The 21,952-nt window shown below is 36.4% G+C and overlaps 1 protein-coding gene across 4 annotated transcripts in view; it reads left to right on the top strand.

Moving 5' to 3' along the window:
* LOC124171692 (isocitrate dehydrogenase [NAD] subunit gamma, mitochondrial-like) overlaps positions 1 to 20,932 on the top strand; it is a 41,977-nt gene extending 21,045 nt beyond the window's left edge. For 2 of the 4 annotated variants that reach the window (XM_046550950.1, XM_046550947.1), the window contains 3 exons: positions 7,155 to 7,341; positions 7,436 to 7,517; positions 11,631 to 12,805. In XM_046550950.1, coding sequence (XP_046406906.1) covers positions 7,155 to 7,341; positions 7,436 to 7,517; positions 11,631 to 11,649 — 288 coding nt within the window. In that variant the 3' untranslated portion in view covers positions 11,650 to 12,805. Of the gene's footprint in view, positions 1 to 7,154; positions 7,342 to 7,435; positions 7,518 to 11,630; positions 12,806 to 16,016; positions 16,064 to 20,081 lie in introns of those variants that run through there. The other 2 variants (XM_046550948.1, XM_046550949.1) reach the window with 2 other exon arrangements.
* The last annotated feature ends 1,020 nt before the right edge of the window (positions 20,933 to 21,952 follow it).

Below are 21,952 nucleotides of genomic sequence, written 5' to 3'. Positions count from 1 at the left end.
ATTAAAGCGAAATACAAAAATTGTCCGCGTTGTTGTCAGATATGGGGAAGCAAAATATTACGTGAAGATGAGTCACACGGCTTGTGAGTCGAAGGTCCCGGCGCTGAATTCTCGGAAGAATGCCGACAGAGAAGAATGCTAAAATTTCATGGGAAAATGCTTTTTTAATGCGTAAAAATTATAAAGAGGGAAAATTATTCCGGACTATTAATCATTTTTTTTATTCATCTCTGGCGGCATGACGGCAGTTGCGCGGTTATTTAAATAGCTCACTTAAAAAAAGTGATCTTAACACCGGAAAAATCTGAATTTCCGAATATCCCGGGTCCTATGTGCTCTGTATTATCTATGGTGTGATATTTGGAAGGAGGTAACCGACAGCTGGGGTCATTAGCGCCATTAAGTAAAGTTTGGGGGGACAGGAACCCTATGTTGGCATTAGCCAGGTTGTAATGATAGGCTCCAAAGGGACCAGGACTTAACGTCCCATCTGCTGGACAGAGTGGTGCACTGGAAGATGGCCTCCACATTACACTCAAGTAGGGATAGGGCCATCTCTGATAAGTTTCTGCAATTGCCAGGACTTGAACCCAGGCCCACAGGGTGTAAGGCCTTTGTGATGTATTAGCAAAATTTTACTCTCTGTTAATGGGGTTAATTTGGATGACTATACTAAAACCGTAAAACCTCACATATGAGACTTTTTCTGGTTCCGGTTCTGGCTTAAATAAGAACTTTACAAAAGTGTATGACTAAGTGTTCTAAAAATTATGAGCAAGTGTTATAGTGAAAACTACACTCCTCCTCAATACCAACTCTTGATTTTACACACTTTGATTTTACACAGTGCCCATATTTCGGTCCCTCCAACTGCGTAAAATCAAAGTTTTACTGTATGCATCGGAATGTTGTTAGATCAAGACATCGTCAGCTATTTCCATGTAGGAAGATCACAATTATCACCAAGATGGTAAGATAACAATAAACGCTAGGTTAGCGAACGAGGACGCAGCACCGCCGAGTAATCAATGGTAAAAAAATTTGTAGAAGCAGAATTACTATGCTGACACTAGAAATCCTCTTCTTAGTGACCAATCATAGTGTATCTTCAATACCTCTTCTTTGTACTCTCCAAAATTCTTAATTATTCAAAATTTCACATCATATCAGCAGAACTGTGATGCACTTCTGTGCAATCCCTGAAATTTGTTTAAACTAATGGCTTAACTTAGATGTGGGTTACCCTCAAAGGCTATGTACTCTGCGAGCAAAATTAAAAAATACTATTTCTTACACCAGATCCTTTGAATCTCTTGTGAATGATTAAAAGCTCCTATAAAAGACTCCTATGTCAAAAATAATATTCCGTTCCGAATTTTGCAAATCAGCACATACGTCCTCGCTAATCCGTTCCCATGCGATGCTTTTATTGTAGGTATATGAACCACCCAGGTTTATTTTTTTCTGAGGAACTGAAGGTTTTGTACATGAAGTAAAATATTTATATTATCGCAATCGCTCTCCAGAAAACTCTCTGACTACAGTCCGGCCAGCGAGAGTTATCCAATGACAGCAAGAAGGAGGGCTGGAGAACCCTTCACCGGCATGGATTGCAGCCAATCACTGCCCCCAAAATGCACCTCACACCACCGCCTAGTCATACAACAGTTGTCACATGCATATGCAGCAAATAAACAAGCCTGAAACACCTAAACAAGCCTGAAACACAAAACAAGCCCTTTGTTCGAATCACCAAAACAAGGGATTGTTCCTTTGGGTCCTTCAAGGTCGTCGTCCCTTCCAGCTCCTTTCTTCATGGAAGCATTTTTTTTACGAGTAACATGTGCGTTTCCCTTTCTTACCTGGCAACCTTACCCCCTACCCCGAACTAGGCCCTTGTGGCTGTCCTCAGACAACTCTCCTCAGACAGGCCAGCCTGTATAGAGGGGTGGGCTCAATGCACCCGATCCTTTGAGCACGATCCAAGGCAGAGGGCTGATCTATGGGCATTCAGCATTCAGCAGAGGAGAGCAATTGAAAAACTTCTACCATCCCGTGGACTGGATGTGCCCAATCACACGACAACGGAGAGTTGGGGTGTGGGTAAGGGGTGGATCTTACTCGCTTGGAGGGGCGGAGTGTATGTTTTCAGTCTTTGGGGCGTAGTAGTGTCAGGTTGTTTGCACGAGTCAGGGTTCCCACTCAACCGTGGAAACCTTAAAACCGTGATTAAGCCGTGAATTTCGTCTACCGTGAAAAAACCTGGGAAAAGCCGTGAATTTCGCCATGTAACCTTAAAAATATCTCAATCTTGATAATAATACTACGATTGACTGATCAAATTCAATATATTTTAATCATGTTTCATGGTCAGGCACGCGCAGACTCTTAGTCTACGCATTTCTCTACACACGAATATTCGAAGTGTAGTAATTGGTCCGTACTATACTACGGCATATTGACCGATATTTTCCATTTTAATGGCGGAAGTCTGTTATTTTATCTAAGCGTTTCGATTTCAGTGATAGCTTGGGATGGACTTGTATTCGAAAAAGGACGAATGAAATAATTTGTATTTCTAATGGACCCAGAATGAACCATTTACGAAAATAATCTGATTTGTAACTCGAAGTTTCGTTCCCACACAAAATTAGGGAACATGCCATATGCTTCGAAATATGAGTTTGCCATTGGAATTTTACTTAAGGAAACATTTCTACGGCAAATAGGCTTTCAATTTATGGCAATGGCTCTCAATAGACTACGCTCACCTCGTTTGAATTTATGTGAATAATAAAGTAAAAGTGTAAATAATGTGTTTCAGCAGGTATTTATTTTGTCTTTATATATTTAAAACCAAGTGCATTATAGAGTGGAACCCCGATCTATCGTTCCCGCATTGATCGTTCACCGTTCCTGGTCCCAAATATAGTTCCATAAAGGCAATGTAATTTTTTCCCGCATCCATCGTTCTCCGAAGTATCGTTTTCCCGCATTGATCGTTTGAAGATCGTGGTCCCGTCGTATAATTTTCCCGCATCCATCGTTTGACGAAAATGAGACGAAGTGTTTACAACGTGTTGTTTGTTGCTAATAGCAACAGACACCCCCTAGAGATTGAATTACTATAGGGAGAAGCTGAGTGCCGTGGGATAGTTACATTAGCGCATTTCCCAAGATCCTCTATCCCCCTCCACTCAGAACTCGCCCCCTCCCCCCCTCCGAAGCTTTCCTCATCTCCGAAATAAAAAAAAGGTCTCAGCTCGCGCAGGGATCGTATTACGAAGACCTTAGCTTCGAAAAAAATATCGAGTTACACGAAAACAATAGAAACGTGTTCTGCGCTCCCCCCTTTTCTCACTCACTGACCTTTTTCAGCCTATCTGCTTCGAAGTTCCCAGTTTCTAGAGGTCAACCGCTGCATGAATCACCTATTAGCCCAAAAGGTGTCTAACAATGAATTTCGGCAATTGGCATTATACTTTTATTAGATTGAAATATTTGTAAAGTGCATGCAATTCAAAAAAGAATGAGACCAAGCACGACGTATTTCTAATGTTATTTAAGCATTTAAAACAAGAAAATAGTTGGAAAAATACAATGATGATTTCTGGCGAAACTCGATATCCTCGTAGCTGAGCTTCTCGGCAGTTAATGTGGCATTTTTCCAAAAACAAGATACCAGGTTATTATAAGTTATCAATTTAAGAGTTATTCTATAAGTCTCACTTGTCAGAGTTACTGACGAAGGGATATCTTCTCATGATTTTTGTTTCTCCATACTAAAAATCGGAATTCATCTGCTCATCTGGCGCTATGCTAATTAGAAAAGAATGGGTATCTTTAGGATAAAAAATTTCATGACGCAGTCATATTCATAACATCCGACAGAAATCCATAATAGCAGTGTAAATGCCGAGTGGAGAGCAAACTTTTTCGTGAGGAGGCGTTTTCCTTCAGGATTTTGAAAGAGATATGAGTCAAATCAACAATATGACCTAAGTGTCTTGATAAAGAACTATTATTCCTGTTATTATCTAAAATATTGTTTGAAACCTTTGATGAATATCATAATTACTCGCCAAAATCCTGCGTTTCCTGGGACATAGGCAACCTATAAAAAAATAAAGCATTGATCGTTTTACCGCATACATTTAATAATCCTATCGTTATTAGGAAAAAAATTTTTTTCCCCTGGTGGAGTTCCAAAAAAGGAGGGTAGTCTTAGAATCGTGTTCCGCTTAGATCGTGCTAATACGGTGTATGTAATTGTTTTTTGATTTATTATGCTCTATAAACAATTTTAATAAAATATTTTCCGTTAAATAAGAAAGATTGGGTAAGGTAAATTTGGTTACTGTGCAGTAATAACAACGTGTGCAATAAACAATCTCTCGGTGAGGAATTAAAAAAGGACTTCTTGTGCCCGGACGGCAGAAGGTCCGAAGGGTATTCGGCGTCCGGGCAAGAGCGCGGTTGGGCTGGTCCTTTAGTCGGCCCTGAATTTTGCAAACGATAGATGACGTCATAACAGATATCACTTTTCATTGCGGCGTTAGCATCCACGGCCGTTTGTCGCGTACGTTAATTTTCTGTTGATATACGGCCAGTGATTTTCTTATTGTTGATTATTAACGGACCGTGAATTTGACGAAATTGAGACCGTGAAAACCTGAAAAACACCGTGAAAACCTGAAAAAAACGTGAAAACCTGGGAAAAACCGTGAATTTCATTATTCAGGTAGAGTGGGAACCCTGCGAGTGCATTATGTCCAGGAAATGTAAATATTTGGGTCTTAATACGAAAACTAAAATGATAGACGAGTGCGAAAGTGGCTGGACTTAAAAGACTGATATCGGGAGGTGGCTTGGTGTGTCGTCATTTAGGTTGTTCACAATATTAAAGAAAGATAAAATTTGTGCAGTAGTGAACGAACTAGGAACACCCTTGCAGCCAAAAACATTTGTGGCATGGGACCACAAATGGAATCTGCACTATTCAAGTGGTTTTGTCTACTAAAGTCTATAGGACTGCCCATAAGCGCTGCGATGTTAAAGACGAAAGCTGACTTCATTTTCAATGGCGAGAAATATCTTCGACCACCGAATCATACCATATTTCACTGAACGTTGCGGCCAATTTTCCAACTGACATACTCGTTAAAGATTCGAAAACTCGACAAAACTGATATTGTCGGCATGATGTATTCGCAAAATTATCCACAAACATCCACCTCATACCAAACATATGATTGAGACGAGTTACGCTGTTTGTACAGGTTTATTCAGCAATCAAAAAATACAAGAACAGGAATAAAATCACCGAAACTGGGTAGTTAATATTTTATAAAATTGAAAAATTTCTTTCTTTATATATGTTGATAATCAACTAGGTTGTGCCTGATAATGACTCTTACGCTGTTTTGCTTCGTTAAATACCGGGGAAACAAAAGAAAAACTGTAAATACGAACTATTATGGGACTTTGGTCAGTTTATTCAACGCCTTCGGATGCATCGAGTGCTCAGTTTCGTGAGTAATTTCCGAGGGATTATAAGCACTCGTAAAACCGGGCTTTTACTGTATTATCTTCGCGTAAGATGCTTTCGCTGGAATAACTATTTTCGTAGAAAATATTTTGCCATAGTTCATATAAACGAATGCCATTTGCTCAAGGGGTCGAGCCCGAGGTTCGTAATTTCAAAAAATTTTGCACTATCAAAACTTCGTTTTATCGAAAAGCACCGTGTATTTACCATGGGCTTTTCCCTGGGACTACAATTTCACTTCGTGTTATCAAAAACTTTGTAATATCCTGCTTCGTATAATTGAGAGTTTACTGTTGCTAGTAAACACTCAAAACATGCGGAATGCTTAGAGAAGGCACCAGTCCTTCCCTTAGAAGCTTGATTGTTATTGCCACCTAGGATGCATTTCATTTGTTTGCGCATGTATCTGCAATGAGGCAGCAATATGCATGCTTGCAACTACATATATTCCTTATTGTTTGGGAAGGTGATCTTTGATGATGCTATGAGAAGAGCGCTGCTAATTGGCTTCTGTACTTGCCCACAATGTCTGCTATTAGTGAGTCATTTCCCATTCCACGTTTTTGACGGAGAAATGGGTGGAGAGGCCACACTGGTGGAGTAATTGGAAAACTGCAGCCGAGTATCGTTACACTCAACGGTGAGGACAGTCGTACTCACGTGGTAGCCTCACTTTTTGCTGCTCCTCAGAATGCTAATGTTAGTTCCAAATTTGGCTGAGGCAACTTTGTAAGCAAACTCCCAAGTAGCTGCTGAGTCTCTTGAATCCATTCATATTCACTGGTTCACGGTGGACTTGAGGCAAGTGAGCAGTTGGGCACTGCCACTCTTGGTATACTCGAGGCTCAATTGTATAGTATGTGAAGTCAATTCTGTCTCCAGCCAAGCGAAAGTTGGCAAGTTTGGGAGGTACTTTGCTAGGCTCTAGTTTTGTGCTCCTTTGTAAGGTGGTTGATTTTTCATATCTATTAGGTGGTGGGGAGCACATGCACTCCTTGTGTGGGATAAGGTAAAGTTGCTTGCCTCACTTAAATCAACATGAGGGCTGAGCCTACCCTAGAGAAAAAAGTATACTTGGGCTAATATAAATGTGGATAATATAGTTTATAATGTTAATATCTGTAACAAGGTGATCATATTTTAGGTTCATATTAAAAGAAGAAATTAGGCATCTAAACGATCTCAGTTAAAAGTGTTATGAGCCAAAAAGCATTTTCTGGCATTAAAACATAATATTATCCAACTATCAAGTGGATGAGAAGAACAGAATGGAAGGCTTCGAACAAAATATATGGAACAGGTAAAGAAGGATCTGAAAGAAAAGAAATAAGAAGGTGTGGTTGGGGGGGGGCTGATAGGGGAATTGAGTGGAAAGCTGTGTCAAACCAATTTTAGGATTGTTGACCCGTGGTGATGATGATCTAACTATGCACAGTTCTATTATGAACCACTGCCAACTGGATACAAGTTTTGTAATAGTGTTTCAGATGAGTTTAATCTTCAAAGGGAATCAAATTTCAAGGCACACCGCTGAAAAATTAATGTTGTTGTAATTTAGTTGTTATCTAGACCTAATCGTCCATCTTCCCTTTTTACATGTCCGCAGTATGCTGTGTTTGAGCCTGGTACCAGGAACACTGGCACAGCTATTGCAGGTAAAAATATTGCCAACCCAATTGCCATGTTAAGTGCATCTGTGGATATGTTGGAACACTTGGGATTCCACTATCATGCGACCAACATCAGGAAAGCCATTGAGTACACCATCAATGAAGACCGTCTTCACACACTAGGTGAGACGAACACGGGTGCACGTTCATTGCTTTGCATATTACGTTGAGATTTTAGCTTCAATTCATTAAATGTCTTCAAATTTAAACTTTTCAGACTTGGGGGGAACATCATCCAGCACAGATATTGTTCATAATGTCCTAAAGAGGATTGAGAAGTTAACTGAAGGCCACAATTGGTATGAGAGCATTTTGATACTTCCATTTACTTTTTCTGTTTTTATTATGCATTTGTAACCTCGATGTTGGTGTTTGATATCTGTAAAGAATGGATATGGATTAATATTTGCTTGCATTGATAAAACTAGCCTGAAAGATTATTTTTGGCTTTGAATGGTCAAAAATGTTTTCATTTTTAAATCACTTTATTTTGGAATGAGAAGTTTATGGTTGTGGTGCATTTATGTTTGTGCATGGAGTAATTCTTTGAAGTAATATTTCCTTTTCAATTGCATCTCCATTACTTATGCAACATTTTCAGTTGTGTTGCAGTGAAATAGTTTCAAGCTTCATCTAAAAATGTTAATAATATTTATGAATAGGAATTGTATCGAGTCATATCAAAGGCCAAAATTAAATTTGCTGTTGCATTAGGGTCTGCACACTCTAAATATATGCACTAAATTTCTTGGCATTGGTATCCTATTAATCCTTACCAGCTGGCTAAACTCTTTTTTCGAAGAAGAGCAGACTGATGACTTCTTAAGTATTATGCTAGCTTATTTGTTGATTTCCTACTACATATTTCTGACAGTATTTAATTTAATTTAATGATAGCAATTTTTCTGGAAAAAAATATATGATACTTTCAGTATAATTGATGTTGTGGAAATGATATCCTATCATGAACATGTTTGCTCAAAGTTACAAAAAATCCATGTACAAATGGTGATTATATTTCTTTGCAAGTTTGTTGGCAGCACATCTGAGCATGGTAAGGCTCTACTTCATTTGCAAAATTAGATATTAATTAATGGCCATAAATACGTGTCATAGTAACATGCACTTTATATGTATTATTAAAAGCCAAAATCGTATAATTTTTTAAGTTTGATGTGGAGTGTTAATGTTGAAATGCATACCTTTTCTTCTCAATTGACTAAATTTTACCGACTGCCTGTTGAGAAAATTTCGTGACGTGTGTGATTTGTATGCATTTGGAATTGGGGTTATGTTGTTGTCAAGAAATATTAGTTTATATTCAATTTTTTCAATTTATGGCCAGTATTGTGATCATTTTCTGTTGGGAATGAGAGTAATTTAAGTTATTTTGTGAGTGAAGTGCTGGGCCATGATATGAGAGCATTTCTTTATTATTTTTTTATGAAGGTACTGTTACTGTGCTCTTAGAAATTTTGTGAGCGAAGGGAGGCAAGCTGGAATGGTTAACAAAATTAAATTTACTAAATAAACCTATGTAATGAGCAAAATAGCTTTTAATGGCTATGCTCTTTAGTTATATTTTTTGTTGACCACCAGCTTATTTTAATAATTCATGGATGGCGTGAACATAATGAAATGGATACTTCATTTATGCAGTAAAAATGTTTGATAGCAACTATAATAGATAATCTGTCCTATTGAAATTGAATCAAAAGTACCAAAGTCTAGTCCATACTCTTGGGCTTATGCTGGTTATTGCAATACTAATAATTTATTGAAAGTTGATGCAGATCTGGGAATTAGTCAAGACTTCTATGTATTTCTAAGGCACATACAAATTACTATATTTTTATGTAAATTTTTGATGAACTAGTGAATTGCTTCCAAAAAGGATGAAGGTAAAATTATTTTGGGTTTGAAGTCACATTTGAATTAGAACAGATGTGAGAGCCAGCAATCATTGAGCATTAGTATGATCAATCTCTTTGGGCAAAGCTTGGTCGTGTGTGTTCTACCAATGTCAATTGAATTGTTTATGGTGATGGGGCCTGAATTAGTGTTGCCTCTTTTGGTGATAGTGCTTCTGGAAAATGTGACCATCAGTGGCATTATTATGTCTGTGAAGAAAAGCTAAATGAAATATATTTTCTCATCTTTGAAGTAAAAGAAAAAAAAATTATTTGAATAATCATGAGTTCAGAATCAAGACTAATGAGTTACTTTTAACATTTGCTTTCTGGTCATACTTAAGCTTTATCAGTGCTTGAATGGTTACTTGAAATGGGGATAAATCAGCGCAACAGCAGGCACTCAAAGTTATTGCTAAGTACATTTTACAATTAAAACCCAACTCCTAAAACTAGAAATGCGCGAATAGTATCTGTGAATACTTGAATACCTCGAATACTAGGAAGTATTTAATATTCGAGATCTGGAATAATTATGCTAAAAGTGCAATCTGGAATACCTCGAATACTTTGAATTTCGCACCATACACTGTCGCGTGCACGTCGTTGGTAGCTGACTCCGAAAAACATAAGAGGACTCTAGTCATTTAGTGCATGCAGCACCATTTTAGGCAAGTTGACGAACTACATCAAATTTGCGGATAAAAGTGGTGAAAAGATATCCTTCGACGTGGGGAACCGAAAATGATCAGGGGAAAAAATCCAAAAATCCCTCGTTTCCCCCATGGAACCCCTCTAAAAATTTAAAATGGTGGGAAAAAATATCAACTTTTGGGGTACCTTCTGTTTTGCATTGAGCTACTGCTCCAGAACCGTTCCACTCATCGGAAAGATCATCACAAATTCGAAGATTCAAGGATGCGAGCTGCCTCTGACGTCAGTTTTGATTCTTTATGCTGAAAGGCGGCTCCGCACTGACGCGTAAAAGTTGAAAAAGGGTAGAAATTTTCATTAATATAATAGTAAAAAACAGCATATGCATGGGCTCCTGGCTGAATTCATCAATGCACTAACATTCAAAAAATTATTTTCACCACTTCTCATTCGAAACTCATCCAGGATGAACCCACAAGATGGAACTCCCTTTTTTAAACGATGAGGAGCAGAAGCAAGGAATAACATAAGCTGCCTCTGACCTGGGTTTAATGTAGACATAACTCCACCACAGTGCGATGCCATCTAGCAATTGATTGATGTTCTGGATGTTTTGAAAGACTCTACATTTCTTGCTAGTGGAAGTGCAGTCACAGTTTCTTAAGTATCTCTCTTGTAAATAGCATTATTCATTTCCTAGAAACTAAGAAGTTTTGGTATAGTCATACAAGGTTTCGTCGATGATTTGCAGTTTTCCATTAAAAGTTGGTATGAATTTCTGGAAAAAGAACAATTATTCACTTTTGCCACAATTCTTGATGTACGATTCGAAATCAGTGATTTCCAAGATTCAAATAAAGTTGAGATGATAAATGAATTGGCTTTGGAGATGACAAGTGTGTCTAAACAGTCAACCCACAAAAACAGATACATTCAGTAAAGTGCAACTGAAAATTGCCAATGTAAAGCAACAACAATCAATGTGGGGAATTTATTCAAAATAAAAAAGTTGATTTTTAGATATATTTGATGTATACTTTTTTATTTATACAATCATCGAGCGACATAGAAGAATAATGTTTGATATACTTTGCGCAATTCTAGTATCTGAGGTATTCGAAATTCGAGATAATTATTCCACCCATCTCTACCTAAAACCTATTCACTTTCAAAAGTTAGAAGTCACTGGTGGTTGGAAAAAGTGAGACTTGTTGATTTTGTTATTCTTCACTTTTAAGCTGTAAAACATTCAATGCCAGGGTATTTGTTTGAAAGTTTGAAATTTTTTGAATTTCAGAACTGTTATTGAGGAATACTTTAGTGCATACCCTTATGGTTAGAGCAGATTATATTGGAGTTCTTGTTGTCAAGTAATACTCAAGCTTTGATGTCCTCTTTTATTGACGCCTTACTTCTGCTGAAAAGGCAGGTTTTGGGTGTCTCATTTGGATGAAGTTTAGCTCTTCCAGTGCATGCCATACCTGTGGTAACCATATCAATAGACATGTATATTTTTATGATTACACTTGCACTGTGGCTTAGTTGTTCAACACCGCCACCACTCAGTCTTTGATAGCCTTTCAAGCCTAGGGTAAATTTGAAAGCTATTGAGGGAATCAGATTGTGAATGAATTACTTAATGAGCCGTTATACATGTGTCCTAATACTTGCATATGTCAGCAAGTGCTTTTTATATTGGTGAAGCACTTACTGTGATGGAAAAAAGCAGGTGAATTTGTTTGGAAACATTTTATTTTTTTTTTTGGGATTTAGAGTAAGCAAAAATGAATGGCTATCAATTTGCATTAATACTAATATTTAGTTTTTTTTTATTTTTTCTTTAAACAGGATGGGGAAATCTTATTGATCCTGAAATTATCTTCCGGCTTGGGTTCATTTAGAGAGTTTTAAAATGAAAATCTATCTGTAAAACTAATTTTTCCTGAACATTTATCTATCTCATATTTGTACTCTTGTTTGAAATTTTTGTTTGGTTTGATGTTGCTTAATTGTTGAGAACTTATATGTTTAGTTCTTCTAATAATTGTAATTAGTGATGGGTTTGATGCAAATTTGATCTGTTTATGTTCATAACTGTGTAATCATTGTAAACCCTTGCTAACTGAATGTGTAACATTGAACCATAGCTAACTTAAAGAATGTGGTTTGAGGGTTTTTTCAGGCTTGATGAAGTCACAATAATTTGGGGATTGCTGCAGTGTTTTGCTATTCTTACCAGTGTTTTGGAAACAATGGGTTTATTATTGATAGTAAAGTGTTGTTTTTAGCTGGCAATACTTAGAGCAGCTTTAGTTTTTAGTAATACTCCTCTTTTAAATGTATGTATTATGTTGATGCATCCTGAATATGTCATTATAACATTTCATAAGTGAGTTCCTACTTACAAATGTGTAGCCAGAATCTCTTTCTTATATGTATTATATTTAAAGTTTTTTATGCCACAGTAAGATTTAAGTGAGCTTTTTTACTCAAGAAATTCCTCAAGAAATTTATTTTTTTCAAGAAATTCCTTAAGGGTTTTCTGTTGATATCTTTTATCTCATTCTAAGAACTAAAGTTCTGGCAAGAAATTTTAAAATCAGGGTTAATAGAAGGCATCAGATCTGGATCATAAATTTTAAATTTATGTTTCAGTAAATGCAGCGTCCCATGCGAGGGAGTGGAAAGAGTTCCGATCCTACCTTCGCTTGTGCCGTTGCACTGCGATGCTTGTCCTACTCCTGTACCATTTAGTTTAAAAAAAGCTCTCGTTAGGGTTATGCAACAGAATTTCAGCTATGGAAATTTTTATGGCAAAATATGACAGGCACATAGTGTAACTCTTACAAAGAGATTGAACAACCATCGGTAGAATCTCAATGCCATAGGATAACAACCACGTCATAAGTGACTACGTCGCAGATAAAAAAACACCCTTGGCCCTCCATCACCCCTCTGATGTATTTTTTCCTTTCCGAGACCTCACAGTCCATAAATCATTGTCTTCAAAGGAAAATATCAAATGACACGAAAAAAAAGGAAGTTTTTTTCATCCCTACCCCATCCCACCCACTGACCTTTTTCATCTTACCTGCTTCAATTCACCGTTTCTGGAGAACAAATGCTAGGTTAGTGACTTACTGGACTCGAAGATATCTCAATAGTTTTTGCAATTGGATGATGCGCACGAGATTCAAAAAAGAATGAGACCAAACACGTTGCATTTCTAACATACTATTTAGGTTTGTTAAGCTCAAATTGATTGAAACAAAAATTTTATTAGTCACAACAAGACAATACAAATGTTCAAGATTGTCAAAACAGCACAATTTTCAAAGAAACAGGCGTGGCATCAGTGCTGTCAAACAAGAAGATAGGGCCAGGAAACGCCAAGTGTATGTCACATAGGTTGCCCTGCATCGCTTTGAAGGTAACGACGTCACTAAGTAGCAATATCTGACATGTTCGTCCTTGACTCCCTCATTCGTTGCCTCATTGCTCGAAGGAGCGCACTCCATCCCCTCCACCTATCCTTTATGCACTTCTGCTGCCCCCCCCTTCCTCTCGCTGAGCAGTTGTCTCGTTCTGCTCCCTCAACTCGTCGCACGTGACACTAATATTGTTCTAAACATTGTTAACTGTGTTGCAAATTGCTCAGTTGCAATTTAATTAGTTGATATACTGATGAAAATGTCTTTCCTTATCTAGAAACATTTTTATTGAGATAAAGAGAACCATATGCGTGCACTGTGACGTTAAACTATTGCGAGGAAGTGCAAAATCCTCCTCACCGCAACTGAAGCATTAGCGGGTGTAATGCAAGTCAATATGCGGTGAGAAAGCGACAAAATTTGGGGGATACTCATATGAGGAATATTGAAATTCAGTCAATGGTTTATTCAGAGATTGAAACCTATTTTCATTTCCAAACACAAGCGTAGCAGTTTAGATCCTGAGCATGTAAAGATTTTATCATTTTTTGAAAATTATTTGAAATCTTATGAAAATGATATTTAATCAGTAAAAATATTAAACGTGTATGTAAATCTAGAAAGCATTCCTTTGATTATATGTTCCCAGAATAAACTTGAATAATTACTTTGTTTTATAGCAGGAATTTGAAAATGCATTGTGATCTGAAAATATCTGAAGATCTGGCTCTGAAAATCAAGGATCCTATCAGGATCCTGGTCTGAAAAATATCCTGGATCCGTCTACCCCTAATTATGACCATTTAAATTTCTTATTACTCTTACCTTTGTTTAGAAATGTTTATTTTAACACACTCGGGCATAGCAACTGTTTTCTTTCTTATTTGCATTAGCCACAGCAATGGCAGAATTTCGTTACAGTATCTTTTATCTCTTTGCCTGAACCCACATGCGTGATAAATGCTCTATGTGTTTGAGTGTACTGACAGTGTTTTGTTCATCAAGTATATCTCTATCATTGTAATAATTCAAACTTATTTCCTTTTATGTGTATGCATTAGTTTTTCGAGCTAGGTATTTATATCATCCACAAGCCTTGTACTGCTACTCATTCTTGCCTCAAGTGTCAGAAGACTGTTTTCATCCATCTTATGCATATTTGCAAGTTTGTACACCATGACCAGGTCCTCTAGTTTACCTTTGTCTTTCCAATTTCACAAAGTCCCCATCATCAGCTGTCTTCTTTTTTGTCTTCATAGCCGAATCACTTTTAGTAATGTCATTAACCCTGCATCAAACTTCGTCTGAAATATGTACATACTACTGAGTCAATTGCTGTATGTCAGTGGATTTGAAGTCCTGCTACCTCATTTTTATACTGTTTTTTGTCTTTTTTTCTTGACTTCAATCACATTTTTGCTTGTTTTACTTCACATATTTATTTCTCCTGGCTATTTTACGACTTCAATTTGTCTGAAAAATTTGAGCAAGCAAGCTGTTGGTCATTAGCAAATGTAACATACAGTCTTCTGTACATTCCCTAAGATTCTGGCTTGAAGATTTCTGACTCCTTTGCCTTCCAATGCTCTTATCGTTTTCACCTTGATACACCGTCACCTTTCACTTGAGCTTTTCTCACAATTTGAGTTACACAAAGTTGATAGGGAAATGTCCATGGTAAAAACTTCAAATGGTCATTTCCACACATTCATACAAAACTCTTCTACCAAGCATGGTTTCAACATATTACGTCATTTTCATGGAGTAAACTGTGAGTTAACCTTCCACCTTGAAAATTTCATAATGTGTTGAAACCATGGTTGGTAGTTGTTTTATTTAAGTGTGGAAATTACGACTTGTAGTTTTTGTCATGGATATATCGAATTTTCGCCAAGTGAAGCCTGAAATAATTTTAATTGCTGGTAGGGAAAATTTTTCAGTGGCATTTCAATTGAATTAGATTCCTAATGGGGAGAAAATTTTTGCTCTTTGTCATTTTTGATGGTGCATAAAGGTTGTTATGGGAAATACTTGGTTTTATTTAAAATCATGAATTTCTGCAATACTAAGCCGTGATATATTTTCACGTGGTGCATTTCAGCATCTTTATTCTGGTCTAAAATGACCTCAGTGGTTTCTAAGCTGAATATAGGCATGACTATTTGGGCAGTACTATTTAGCACATTTTGGCAGAGAACTTCTCTGGAAGATAGATTATCTGTAGGAGCAAGTCTATTTAGGCGTAAAGGTGGAAAGAGAGAATAAGAATAGCCATGAAAATCTTCTCATGCCTTACCATACGTGAAGCATGAAAAATGCATGCATGAAAATTTTCTTATCATCGACCAGATTTGTTCATTTCAATGACTGTCATTCCATCTACAACGGGTATTTGCTACAACCAAAGAATTAAACCAACCCATCACTAATTCTAATTGATATTTTGATGTACATTGTGGCATTCATGTTAAATTAAATTTGCACTTAAATGCATATATTTTGTGTTGCATCTCTTATCATTTGAGTTTGTGTATTGTGTTTTGCAAGCATGGTTATTTTTTATTATTCTCTCTCTAACTGTAGAGAATATTCAGTTGTTTGTTACCCTTAGACAAGTGATTGTTTGAAAACCATAATTTATTGTAACTAGTAAAATGTTTTGATGCATTTTAATTAATTGTTTGAATGTATGCAAAGTCTAGTGATTTCACTTTATAGTATTCTCATGGATTGCAAGTATGAACATCCATTTAAGGGATAAGTGTTGTGTAATTGTTTCCTGATTTGTCTATTTATTTTATAGGGTCAAATAGGTGTTGTGTCACCCCTTTTCATCTGAACTTGGTATAGGTGAGTCAATACTAATATTTTGCTGAGCTTCTGGGGGACTTCTAGTGCTCTTCCTTTCCATCATTTATTGATGCTCCATCTTTTATTTCTTTCTTTTAGCTGATATTTGCTGCACTTTATTCATCATTTCTTTTACTTTTTCTTACTCTTTGACATGAAAATTTAATTGCAACCACAGCAAGATCTTTAAAGTCTGTGCTGTTGTTATTTTTGTGATGTGAAAACTAAATCTTGGATGGTGGTTGTCAGTCTGGGCTGATAGCATTTTTATGGTTTGTGAGTTAAATACCTCATATTTTACCACTTCATCCAAGTTTTAGTATAATATTTGTACTCTCATGAACTAAATGATTTCAGTATAAAATGTGTGTTTTTTGATTGATGAATGTTTATGGCATCATATTAATAAATAGAGAATCTATACTCATTAGCATTCTCATGGCTGGCTATCCAAGAGTTGGCTGCACTGTAATTTTGCACTACTTTTTCTCTTCATGGCTGATTTTTTCGCTCTTTTCTTATCATCACTTTCTTTTGCAGCTCTGTGCTCATGTTATGTTTATGGCTTTTATCCTCTGTATTTTCGAAATGAAATGCCTAAAAATTTCATAGTAGAAGATGCATGAAGTTATTATATATCATGGTATAAAATGCTTATTATCATAAAATGTACTTCAACTTAGTCGTAGGCAGCTTAATTTGAATGGCATGAGATATTTCAATGCATACCTATGGCATCCAAGCATATATGTACCAATGATTCATAAAAATAAAAAACAGAGGTACAGCAAACTCCTGATTATCTGGGCTTATGATTGGGAGAGGCGACTCAAATAATTAGAAAATGTGGGTATAATAAACTTTCAATTAAATTTCTTGTAATGTTCATAACTTATGTAAATCAAACAGTATAGGTATTTTTATTTTTGCACATAGCCTGTTATTTCATTTTGTTTACCAAACTCATTGTGAGCTTTTTTCACCCGACTGTGATCTTTTTAGTGACGATTAAGTGATTGTACTCATATTCCCAATACTCCATATATGTACTCCTGCAATCTGTCTACGTAGGCGAGTGCCTGATTGTAAATGATGCAATCTTTACCTCATTCTTATGCTTCCATTTGACCCATTGCCTTCACTTCTACTATTCCCTTCCTATCTAGTTTCACCTTGATGGTTGCTGTGAAAATATGCCCAAGTGTGACAAAGTCTCCAGTTCCCTTGGGCTGTATTTAACTGCATGCGAGGATGTTGCAATAATTGCACTTTTTTTATATGAAAATACATACTAAGATGGCTGATAACAGTTTTCTTAATTTACAATTTGTTAACCATTGAAGAATCTCTGTAACTGCTATAGTAGATGTCTAAGTAAACGATACATTCCTTATTTGCCAGTGAATAAAATCATTTTATGAAGGAAATTGTAATGGAAATAATGAGCTCAGTGAGGCCTTGCGTTAAAATGCAATAATCCTGGTGCTTTTGCGTCCTGTTTTATTTTTCATAGAGATTGTGGAAAGCATTGAAGGAGTGTGGAACTCGTGCATGGTTTATTTGTATTTGGATAATCGGGAGTCTGCTGTATTGTATTATTTATTTAAAAGTAAAAAAGTTGTCCCTCTTGAAATACAAGTTTGCAAGCATATTTTATGAGATTTTTAAGAATAAAGGCTGAGGTATTCCCTTCACAGTGGGTGGTTTTCAAAATATTTGAAACCTCATTGTCACTAGAGCTAAATCCTATTGTGGCATCCCAATAGTGTTTTGGTTTTTGCTCTACCTGGCATATTTTTTCTCTTCTTTAGATATTTGTCTATGCTATAATGTGGATCTGTACCTTGTGATCATTTAGCCTCATAACACTGTTTTTAAAGGGCTAATAAAATTTAAATTAATCAAATTCAAATTTCTCAATTTTAATTACTGTGTGTATTTGATGGCATATAAGAAACACCCTCGAATCAGTGTGGTACGCACAAGAAAAAAAGTCTGTGTGAAGGAGTGGCACCCAACAGCTTAAGTGAGGCCCTTTTAGATGTTATACGATTGTATGAAACAAGATATTGAATGTGCTTGATTACATATTTATACAATCAAGCTCGTTTGATATCTCACTTCCAACTCCTTCGAAATTGCAGGAGGGAGTTAATTCGTAGTAATTTATAATTTAATTAATAAATGATTAATAAAGTCATTTAATAGCAATGAGCTTAATAGTAACAAAGACATCAACAACATTCTTAAACTTGATTATAAATTTATATTAGTAAATATAATGGAGTCAGTATTGAACATTAGACCATGGACATCGGACCTTGACACACAAGACGGAGGTGGTTTTTTGAGCTATGAAGTATTTGACCATTACCTTTTTCAATAATGTGGAATATTTATTAGAAAGTAAGTATTCGATATTCGAGATCTCGAATAATTATGCTAAAAGTACGATCTCAAGTACTTTGGATTTCGTGCCATACACTGTCGCTCGTATATCGTAGGTAGTTGACTCGGAAAAACGTAGAGGACTGTAGTCGTTTAGTGCATGCAGCACCATTTTAGGCAAGTTGATGAACTACATCAAATTCGCAGATAAAAGTGGTGAAAAGATGTCGTTCAATGTGGGGAACCAAAAATGATCGGGGGAAAAATCCAAAAATCCGGTGTTTCCCCCATGAAACCTCTCAATAAAATTATAAAATTGCAGGAAAAAAATAGATTTATGGGGTACCTTCCGTTTTGCATTGAGCTACTGCTCCCAAAACGTTCCACTCATCGGAAAGATCATCACAAATTTGAAGACTGCAATGATGCGGGCTTCCCCTGACGTCAGTTTTGTTTCTTTATGCCAAACGAGGCTCCGCAATGACGCGTCAAAGTTGATGAAGGATCGAAATTTTCATTAATAAAATAGTAAAATACAGCATATGTGCGGGTCCCTGGCTGAATACATCAATACACCAAATTGCTATTCGACCCATCTCTACTTATAGTCCAATCATTGGAGTCCTTTCATTTCAAATGAATACTCAGTCCAGTGAAAAACCATGGACCATAGATGTCCAGTGATGTTTCTTTTGGGTTAATTCCAGCATCAAGTGTTAAAAGACCAACATTTTGTCCCTGATGGTGGAGACCACCTCAGAGTTAATGATCTGCATTAGTCGCACGTGGAGTTTGTAGAAGATGACGGGGGAGGGGTTGAGGGTAGAATGGGCCTTTCGGGACTTATCTTTCTTTTCTGGGGAGTATTGGTCATCAGAATGAACTAATCTGTTTTCCTTCACCTCTGATGAAATATTTAGCTTGCTTCCTTACCTCCTACATGAATAAGTAGTTGGGTGTTAAAATGTTTGCCCCTGGTAAGAATACCTATTTGCTTTGTCACTTCAGCATCATGGCTCAAGGCAGCGTGCTTGCTGACTACTCCATGTGATCCAATAGATCCTTCATTTTTGGCCTGTATGTGATTTACATATTTGAATCCTATCCCAGTGAAACGGGATAGTGTGCTTTTAACAAGGCAGTGGTAAATCCAGCTTTAAATTATGCTCCCTTAGTATTTAGTGTCCAAAAATATATAAATTTAAAAGTGAGTGAATCTGATCCATTGATTGACTTTTATAATAATGTGCTTGCTCAGAATATACATGAATTTTGTGATTGTTTATTAATTTTTGTGTTTGCCTTTACAGTAAATGGTGGGACTTAGATGATTAAGAAATTTCATGTCGTTCTGTACTGCTGCATTGTGATCGAAGTCTTTTATGGCTGTCGTATTATTTTTGAAATTTCTGGTGATGCCGATTTTGTTTTATTTTATCAAAAAAAGTTGTATGCAGTCTTTGCATGATTTTCATGAAAGTCATAGAAAATTATTTTATTAACATTTTTAAAAACATTGCTAGTGATGCTGATAACTTTTGCACATGGTATTAGAGTTGAGAGTTATTTTTGTTAATGAAAATCTCTTTACACTAATGGCTGAACATTATTTTTTAATTTGATTTTTCAGATGCAGTCAGGATTTAATGAGATGTGGACCGAGTTTAGTACCATGGCTTTCCTACAAAAGCCAAGGTGGTGACCACATTTTGAAAGTCTGATTCACCTTATTTTGGTGATAGGTACTAATAGTATTTCAGTAATGAATTTAAGCCTTACATGTTTCTGAGTATTTCAACCTGATGTCCAGCTTAGGCATTGTTTTTGAGATTCATGAACTCTTTCCAGATTAATTGAAAGGTAATGCTACTAAATCCTTATTAACGTTCAAATTTCAGTGTTATCCCATTATTTATTATTTTGGATAGTTTTTATGATCTTTATAAGTATCAGATGTGTCTGATGTACTTGAATCACTATTTATAATTCATGAGTGACTTGATCGTTATACAATATATATGCATTATTTTGCAACATGGTATTAATTTGTGCAAGAGTATTCACTGAAGAGGTGTTTAAAAAATATGCCTCTATTATACCACAGGAAAAAATATTTAGGCTATTTATTATCAATTCCAAACCTTCATTTCAGTAGTTTGTACCTATACCTGTGACTTTGTATTAGATGCATAATAATATGGAAAATGAAGTTCCAAGCATGTTTTATTGCGCTGCTAAAGCTAGATTTTTCAGCCAAGACTCATAAAAGTGTGATATATACCGCCTGAAGCAAAATTAAAATTGTCAAGTTTTGCTGTGGCAACTAAAACCTTACTGTATCTATTGTTTATATATTTATTAAACAAATGAATGTATGTAGTAATGTTTAGAGATATATATTTTCCAGGCAAATCTGTTGTATCTTGAATTGTTGATACTTAAGTTGAATTAAATTATTGAGGTAAGAAACCTAAAAACATACAGAATAACTTGACATTCATTACCTGAATAATTTTCCTTTTTGCATATGTCAACTTTGGAGGAATGAAGGGGTCCTATTTTCTCTTGCTAACTTTATACTGCATCGTTTTTATCCCTCTCTGAATTGGCCCAAGGATTGATGACTTTTCATTAATTATGGTCAACTTCACTGTGGAATGTAGTGCAGTTGTTTCAAAAACTTCATTAGCATTTCAACGTAGGATGGGAGAGAGTCTTTAACCAATTCTCATTTTGGTCTCAAAATGGTCTTTGCTGGTCAAATTCGGTCGCTTCCTTCCCCACCCAATCTCCTTCCATGGCATTCAGGGCTCATTCTTTTTGCAGTTTACCAGAACCTCATTTATGATCACCCGTGAGCCACTAAGGGAGGATTTCCTTTCCCAAGCCTTGTGGGGAACATCAACCGTGATCACGTTCCATTGAAAATGTAGCTTATCCTGCCTACTAGAGACGAAGCATAAGCATGGTTGCTCTTGCCACACTAACTAATATATTTTGTGGAACATAAAAATATTGCCGATCATGAATAAGATTTGACTAAATATGTAAAGGATTTAGGGTTCTGAGTAAAGTCCATTCATTCATAGCTGAACGTTTGCCACATCTATGTGAATAAGCCCCTTTGCCCAATTGTGCGTCCCGCCCGTTTACTCTTACCTGGGATTTTTCTACCTGCATTGGTTTCCTGCTCCATTGTTTCCATTGCTCCATGAGGTCCCCTGCTGCGTATTCCCTCTTTGTGAGCCTTTCTTCTTAACAAGCCTGCGGAATAAGTAACCTCGACTAATGTCTGGGAAATTTCAAGAAATGACCTGTCTTAAAGAAATCTCCTTACAAAACTCTGTAAGGTACCTGTGGAATTGGAATTATTTTTAAATTATCGCATGCCGGAGCTAGGATCATCACATATCTACTGAGGAGTAGCCACTATGGAAGCTTGAAAATGTGATTACATTCTCTTCTTCTGGTGACAATAATGCCTCTATAAAATAGTACATG

Source organism: Ischnura elegans, chromosome X (assembly GCF_921293095.1).
Source record: "Ischnura elegans chromosome X, ioIscEleg1.1, whole genome shotgun sequence".
NCBI classification, from domain to species: Eukaryota; Metazoa; Arthropoda; class Insecta; order Odonata; family Coenagrionidae; genus Ischnura; species Ischnura elegans.
Note: the sequence above shows the minus strand (reverse complement) of the source record. Positions and strands in the feature narration are given on the sequence as shown.